General features: G+C 34.3%; 1 protein-coding gene across 1 annotated transcript; it reads right to left on the minus strand.

The window, feature by feature from the left end:
• Positions 1 to 2,664: 2,664 nt before the first annotated feature.
• On the minus strand, positions 2,665 to 4,567 carry LOC126687810 (uncharacterized). Its single transcript, XM_050382365.2, has 5 exons — positions 4,465 to 4,567; positions 4,300 to 4,392; positions 4,134 to 4,235; positions 2,883 to 3,218; positions 2,665 to 2,793 (listed from the first exon to the last, which is right to left on the minus strand). The coding sequence occupies exons 1-5, from the start codon at positions 4,543 to 4,545 to the stop codon at positions 2,773 to 2,775; spliced, it is 633 nt and encodes a 210-aa protein (XP_050238322.1). The 5' UTR covers positions 4,546 to 4,567; the 3' UTR covers positions 2,665 to 2,772.
• Between the last annotated feature and the right edge of the window lie 4,059 nt (positions 4,568 to 8,626).

An 8,626-nucleotide genomic window follows, 5' to 3' on the forward strand; every position in this document is an offset into this window, starting at 1 on the left:
GTGATTCTAAGCATACCTCGTGCTCCTTTTATAGTAGTCAAATATACCTAGTAGAGTTGTATTAGGCAGGTGAATCCTACTTTATAGGGATTCGGTAATATTGTAGAGATTCTCTTGATTTGTCGTGATCTACCTTAATCTGATAAGAGTCCTATTTAGGAACGTCTTCCTAAATAGTCTTATCTTCCTAAAGTAGAGCTTATCCTTCCATATGTAGTGTTTGTGTCCGAATAGGACAATACTTCCATACTTAATCGATTACCCGAATCCCGGACCTGACGCGCTTTCGGCGGATCATGTGGGATTCGGTCTTTGTAGGCATATCTTCGAATCTCTAAGGATTCGGTCTTTATTAGCATGTCACCGAATCTTAAGAGATTCAGCGTCTCCTTCGTATCTTCGGATCTTCAGGGGGAGTCCGGTATCACCTGAGAGTGGATCTCCTGCAACTCGGCTCCATTATACTTACAATAGGATTCGGTATCCATCACTACCAATACAAATAAATAAATAAATTGATTTAATGAATGATTATTTTATACAATTGCTCTTTTATTTCAATTTAAAAAGAATTATTTGAATCTAAATGAAGATTACATTTCGAACATAAATTTAAATCAAGAGTTGGATATATTTATTATAAAATATACAATTGACGAATCAAAATGTCAAAAACTATTTTAAACGATATATTTGTCATTTTAATTAAAGATGTGGATATATAAAATCATTTTTTCATTTAAAATTAAATGAAAACGTCAACATAAAATACTTATGAAGTATAATATGATCTAGATTGGGTCATCAAAATATCATCTTTTTATCTACTTAAGATTGTGGCTATAAGTATATTAGTGGTAATGGAGTTTTGAATATTTAAAAAATATTATGAGGTTGCTGAAAGCTCATGGAGTTGGCTGCTTGGATGATATTGATAGATATGCTACAACTATGTTTTTACTTCCAAATTCTACTAATGATATTCTCAATGTTGGGGAAAATAAATTTGCAATTGTTTGCTGGTTAGAGTAGGTGTAGTGGTTATAATTTTAATATTTATTTGGGTTTAAAATCACCTACGGTTCCTGACTTTGGGGCACCATCGTTCCTAACTTTCAATTTCCGTCTAGAAATCCCTTAAGTTTTATGTTGGCCTTCACAAAACTCCCTTTGTCAAAAAAATGACTAAAATATCCCTAAAATGTTTAATTAATTTAAAAATAAAAATATAATCGAACCTCAACCCAACCAAACTTAAAACCACCCAACAAATCTAAAACCTACTTAACCCAATTTCCGCCAACCACCACTGTTGCCTCACCTACCGCCCTTCTACCCATCACCATTGCCTCACCCATCGCCGGGAACCACCGCTGGCTCGTCTTCTTAGGTGAGAAGACGACCAGCTCTCGTCTTCTCAAATGAGAAGACGAACAATTGGTTTGTCTTCTCACCTGAGAAGACGCTCGGTGACCAGAAAAATCTGGCGCGGTGGCAGATACCGGAGGTAGCAGAGTTGGTTCCAGGTAGGTGTATAGCAGCAGGTGGGTGGGTGAATACTGTTGATTTTAGATACGGTTAGATAGTTTTAGGTTTGATTAGGTGTTTTTAAATTTAAGTGTGTTGGATTGGATCAAGTTAGGATTCTTTTAATTACACGTTTTTAGGGGTATTTTAGTCATTGTTTTGGGCAAAAAGAATTTTATGACCGAAATTGAAGGTTAGAGACGGTGGACATGGAAAGCCCTAGAGTCAGGGACCATGGCAGATTATAAGACATTTATTTGTAATGCAAGAGAATTAAAGTTAAAGTGAAGATTCATAGGATTATGCGTATAATTATAACTGGAATGATGCAAGTTCAAGTTGTGGTGTTTATGTTTGAAGAAAAGACTTGAAACTCATTACGGGAAGTATCCTATTCATGATGAATAAAGAATCATGTCGGATAAAAAAACAATGATTTAGGCCAAGGTGACACCATAGCCGTGACCACAACCTTTATGGTCTATGGATCTTAATTCTTTAGCAATTTTCTTACTCTATAAATACTTATACTATTTGCCTTAAGGATGTCTTAAAAGTGTGCAAGACATAAAAATTGTACTTATGGATCACAACAAATCTGACTTTTAGGGGCAGTTTTTTAATCTTCTAGGGGCGGTTATAACCGCCCCTATAGGTAATAGCAGCGTTTTCCAGTCCGCCCCTAAACCGCCGTTTTCCCCGGCGCCACTACAGTGTAGGGCCAATTTTAACGACTGCCGGGGTAACGTTGAACACTTGGGACGAAGTGTAGGGGCGGTTATAACCGCCCCTATGTATATGTGCTTTTGTAAGGGGGGTTACAACCGCCCCTACATATATGTGTATGTATTTATGTAGGGGGGTTATAACCGCCCCTACATAACCGCTCCCACAGTTTATATGCTTATCTGTTACATTTCTTATATAAAAAGAACCTGATTACTCATTTGTTTCCCTAAACAAACTAAATGCATTGTAATTGAAATAAAACCTGATAAAAATGCAGTACCAAAATAATTTCTTTACTGATCATAACCATTTGCAAATATTTCTATTTAGACCCAAAATTGATTCTAATAAAAGTGTTTATAATCAATATTTGAATAACACAACTAATAACAAAGTATTTAGATAATCAACAAAAATTGTCCTAGATAATCGCACTGCAAACAATGGTATGCCTGCTGAATGTTGCTAATGGTGTGCCTGTTGAATGTTGCTAAACTGAGTTGAATTCCAAACTGACTAACTTGAAGAATGACCATCCTACAGATATTAAACAAAATAATCTACTAATCAGAATCCATTAAATCTCTCAAACATTAACATGTAATTAATTAATATATAAAAAATACCTGATGATTATCAACTCCTGTAGATGTCCATTGTCCTGGAAATTGCTTATTGATAAACGCTTTTAAAGCATCCACGGTTTTAGACATACTATGTAGTTGTTCCTTAAGATCTTTAACCTCTTCTGACTGACATACATTTGTAGTGTTATGGCATCTTCCTCCAATATCATAGCTAGTCGATCCAAAATACCTTGTAGGAGTGACTCCAGAGCCCAAACCACGTACTCTCCCATTATGCTCTGGACCCATTAGCTCTTGAAAGATATCTTCATTCACTTTAGCTAAATTCGTACTAGAACCTTCACTGCGTTCTGCCTGCAGCTGCTTAGCTTTATCCTAAAATATTCAAAATAGAATTTTATAATCTAACTAAAACATGTAATATAGGACAATGAATTGCTAATTAACAAACTCATTATCTGGACCATTCCAATGTCATTGCATTACCAAATTTGTATCAATTCAATCAATATCATACAGTGGCTGCTTAGAAACAAAAATAGCAACTAATAGTCAATGGTTTTGAACTACTACTCTTCATGTGTCTCTCACAACGTTCATACTTACCCATACCTGTCATATTCCAGGCTGCACAATATTCAAATGTCACCATTCTACCGGTTCTCTTTCAAATCTCATTAAATGTCTATTACAAAAGCATCCAATTATGAAAATTGACCAAGTCATAATTAGATGTTTGATTTAGTGATTCTGTTACTAGCTAGTATTATCAATTAACAAATTATACTAGAAAAATAACACTATTGGACATGTACAAGATATTACAATCTAGCAGCACTTATTCGCAACTATTTGGTGATAAAGTATTAATTAGAAGCTAATAGCGGCAATTAAGCCTGATTGCTTACCTTAACAAGTTAATTGCAAAAAGATGGTCATTTAGTTAACTAATTCACGACCTGTCCTCTTTGTAAGAAAAGCTATAAAACAAGAGTGACATCTTTTACTTCAAAACTGGATTAAACATAATTTTGCAACTCAGAATTTGACTATGCATGCAAAAGGATGATTTCGACTATGGATGCACAAACGGCTAATTAGAGGTTGATCCTAATCTTAAGCTTAACAATGGAAGCCTACTACATGATTTCAACACTTGCATGTTTCAAAAGTGCCGATACACTAATCCAGTTCTCAACTAAAGCCAAATAGAAAATAAAAAGACCTACCATCATGCTTCAACATCTAATTGTTAAACAGTTACAATTTTAAAAGAAGAGATAAAAGTACCATTAGCTCTTTACTATTATCATCAACATATGTGCCGTCCTTCTTCTTATGAGTCTTTTCATAAAATGTAAGTCGATCAGGAACCTTTCCATTTTGTATTTCCTAAAAATATGAAATTTTGTTAGAGGTTTAAATTAAAACAAAATCAGTTTAATCACATAATTACCATTTCTTTCCTCAGCCTCGCATAACTTTTCCTTCCAGTAGTTTGTTTGTTTTTCTTCTTGTTGGCATTGGCAGTATTTATTTGGCTTACTTTCTAAAAACAAAACAAAAATTAATCATACAATTTATCATGTCGAATAAACAATCACATAAACTAAATACAAACCTGACTTTGTTCAGTGTACCATCCATTCACCAAAATACGCCATTGATAAATTGTATGATTTAGATTTTGCTCACAACTCATAGTAGTAGATGATGCTAACAGTTCACTAGCAATTACTGAATGGCAATGTCGAAGTTAATAATTTATATGAGATTGCCAAATGTTAACGCAGATACATTAGATCGTTGTCAGAATATAATTTAGCTTTTGCATATATGATATAGTATTTTTATCATTTCCTTTTCTAAATGAGAAATCTAACAACAAAAAGAAGTAGAAATATAACATTAATCATAAAAAGAACTACAATCTCTATCTATAAATATTTGCACGAAAGTGCACTTTTCTAGCCTATATATAAAAACTTCACAGCCAATACCGTTGATAATACTTTTGAGAGTGTTTTATGCTATCATCAAAAAGAGACACAGAGAGAAACGAATGTTGTAAATTGGAAAACAGTTTACCACAAACAACGATTGTAACGGTCATAAAAAAAGAACCACTAAAACAAAAAAATTCATGCAGAACTCAACAGAATTACTAACCAAAAAGATAAACAGTTAAAATGAATTGCAAATGAATAAGCAAAAGTGCTACTACCAATACTCCAATTTAAATAACAAGATAAAAGCAGCTTACCTTCAGAAGTTCATAAATGTAATACCGCATATCATAGTCTGATAATGTTGGATAAAGCACTTTAAAATCAGTATTATTCACATGTTCAAAGATTAAACTTGGAGTTTTTGATTGCTGATCTCTAACAATATCAAGCAGCTGGACAATATTTGGCCCTCCATAAAGATTCTGCAGTATTTTGATCTCTCTCTTAATCTGCATTGGTGTAACACCAGAGTTAGTCTCCACAAAAAGAATCCATAAACAAGCCCATACAATATAAAAACAATAAAAAATGTTTTACATATTCATCTTCTGGAGGGCACAAGCACAAACAGTAATAACCCATTTAAAAGCAAAGTACTAGAATAGATACAAATAGAAAATGATTGATGTTGATCGTACTCTATACAGCTAAAACTAGCAGCTTAGTAGAAACAAGGGCACATCCAGCTAATTCCTAATAAGCTGTTTTATTGCATATGAAAAGATAATAAGTAGATAACCTAAGATAGGAAAAATGTATTTAATATTTTAACAAAACACTGTTAACAACATTTTAAAGTATAAACTTCATTTAAAATCAGCAGCCAATGAATCCCAAAAAGTTATCATTATTAACAAGTTTCTGATGATCAATGATCTACATAATAATTCTCAATTCTAGCAAGGCAACAACAACAGGACAACAGAAGTACCACCAGTAAAACCATCTATAAAAAGTTCTAATAAATACTGAAATAAGCTTGATATCACAGTTTTATAATTGCAATACAGAAGACAATGTTGCCTCATTGGCATTGATCAAATAAGCAAAAAATGCACGTCTCTAATGAAAGGTAAAATTAAGCTGAAGGGTGTAATATTGCTAATTATTAACTCCAATGCAATTAAAATCTAAAGTTTAGAACTCTAACACTTGAAGGGTGTAATATTGCTAATCATTAACTGTTTAAATTCATTGACATTTAAACAGGTCCTATAAAGGGTGTAATATTGCTAATCATAACAATTAAAAAGAACAATCAAAACTTACCGATCTAGTGCGGATCCAGATTGTGATTTGAATTGATGAAAGATTAGGAAGCTCGAAACCCTAACTTTTGCAAATCGTTCGAAAAGATCTATCAATTAATCGAAAACCCTAGAAAATAAAGCCAATCATTAAGAAGAGCAATGACCTATTTCTAGATTGAAGGAAAAATGACCTAAAAATTGAGAACTGAAAAAACCCATCATTGATGATTTCGACTGAGCAGCTGAAGAGACGAAGAGCAGCGTTTGTACTCGGAGTGAATCGAAGAGAGGAAGAAGAAAAGGTGATGGTGGAGAACAGCTGAAGAGACGAAGAAAAAAAAAGTGAATCGTATTTTTTCTAATTTTAAAAACTGAATCAGATTTTACATATGTGAAAAAAGAAAAGAGAAAGGCAATTAATTTTATTTTATCAACCGCCCCTCAGTTCCACCCCTATAAAACTTAAATACTTGGTGCGGTCGAGTCTTCCGCCTCTACGAAATCATATTTTTCTAATTATAAATTGTTGGGGCATTTAACAAAACCGCCCCTACGAAACCGCCGGTAAAAGCAGCATCTGTTGTAGTGGGAGTTGATTAAATTATTTGAGGTGCTTGAGTTTTTGGTATTACAATCTAACCATTCTCTTATAATATTTAGTTTTAATATCAGTAAACCACTCATTTCTTCGCCTAGAAAGTAGAAGATTTGTTGAATCATTGTATATCGTGTGTTTGTTTGATTATTTATTTATTTCATTGTTTGCTAATTATATTGGGACTTTTACAAAGATATCAAATTTATGCAAATATTCGCTAAAATAGGAGTTGACTATTTTATTTATAAAAATATTGAGCTAGCTTAAAAATTTGCAAAAATACCAACAAACAAATATTATTTACGAAATATGTTATGAGTTTACTGTTGGTATAATTTCAATATATTATAATGCTAATATTAATAAAGGACAAATATATTTTGATCTATATTCTTTTAGTTTGTTGTTAGTTTAATTTTAGTGTACTGTAAGTAAATTATATATATTGTTGGTATAATGGTATATTATTTTATTTTTTTTGATAAATGCTGATTTATTAGCACATCCACAAGGAGCGGATAGCAAAAGAAAGCCAAACAAAACCAATCAATCCGACTTTACAAAGCAATCTAAGCATCTAAACACGTCATTCCCGGAATATGGAAATTGCGGATGAAAAGAAGAATAAAACATAACAGCTCTAGTAATTACTAAATGAGTTAAAGCCTCTATCTGAGATGATTCCCCTTTGAAGACTCGCTTGTTCCGGGCTTTCCATAATTCCCACACAAAAAAGAACCAAATAAGCTTCCAAAGATCCTTATATGCATGCAGAGGTAGAGCGCTCCAAAAAATGAAAAAGCTATCGATGGTAGGAGGAGTGACCCAAATAATACCGCACTTAAGAAAAATGCAGCACCAAGCTTTCCAAGCGAACAAGCAGTGAAGTAAAATGTGCGTCGACGTTTCATCAATTTGACAGACCGAGCAAGAACTAAGAGCAGGATTTAAAATGCCTCTTGCCACCAACGAGGCATTACAAGATATTCTGTCCCATGCCACCAACCAGATGAAGAATTGAATGCGAGGAGGTATCTTCAACTTCCAAATGAAAGGGATAAAGATCCCAGAATACGGCGCCGTAACAATCACATTCGAAGCCTGAAGCATCATCACTGACATAGAATTAACTGTGAACAGCTTGCCAGGACGCTGCCAGTGAGCTGAGTCCGAAATTTCTGAAGCAGAAACAGCTTGCAATTCTGATAACAGCCGGTCTAGAGCTTCCAATTCTCCAACGCGCAGACGACGATTCCAGCAGTTCTGGGCGAAGTCAGCAACTCCTGAACTGAAAAAGTCGGCAATCATGACGTCCTTTCGTCTGCTGATTTGGAACAGGTTAGGGAATCTAAGCTTGAGAGGAGCAGACCCGAGCCAAAGATCGTTCCAAAATCTAATAGATAAGCCATTACCCATTTTGAAATAAATAGCCGCAGTGAAGCTATTCCAAAGATGAACATCTTTCACACAAGCATTAAAAATGCCCCGCCAAATATGCGAAAGAAAAGAATAGTTAACCACCTCTATATCATGCCAAGAATTCAAAGAGCAGCTCTGACAAATAACCGAGAACCAGAGCTGATTGCTAGGAGAAATTAATTTCCAGATCCATTTAAATAAGAGGCTCTTATTTTGAATTCGAAAAGGAACAATATTCAGGCCACCTCTATCGAAGGGAAGACAGACTTTCGACCAAGCAATTTTGCAAAGACCTTTTCCAATAGGAGAACCACACCATAAAAATCGCTTCATGCACCGGTCTAAAGAAACCAAGACTGAATGAGGAATGAGATAAGAGCACATAAAATAAACCGGCAAACTACACAGGACCGATTTAACCAGGATCAATCTCCCTGCAGGAGATAATAGATTGCCTTTCCAAGAGGCTAACTGGGTGTGGAAGTTAGAGACCACGGGCTGCCATAG

Source organism: Mercurialis annua, linkage group LG6 (assembly GCF_937616625.2).
Source record: "Mercurialis annua linkage group LG6, ddMerAnnu1.2, whole genome shotgun sequence".
Taxonomy (NCBI): domain Eukaryota; kingdom Viridiplantae; phylum Streptophyta; class Magnoliopsida; order Malpighiales; family Euphorbiaceae; genus Mercurialis; species Mercurialis annua.

Excerpts from the sequence above, each read along its gene's own strand:
- LOC126687810 (XM_050382365.2), bottom strand. The coding sequence starts at position 4,545 with ATGAGTTGTGAGCAAAATCTAAATCATACAATTTATCAATGGCGTATT. Across the intron at positions 3,219-4,133 it reads ATAATAGTAAAGAGCTAATG|GATAAAGCTAAGCAGCTGCA; the intron begins GTACTTTTATCT and ends TGAATATTTTAG. Across the intron at positions 2,794-2,882 it reads CAGGAGTTGATAATCATCAG|GATGGTCATTCTTCAAGTTA; the intron begins GTATTTTTTATA and ends TAATATCTGTAG.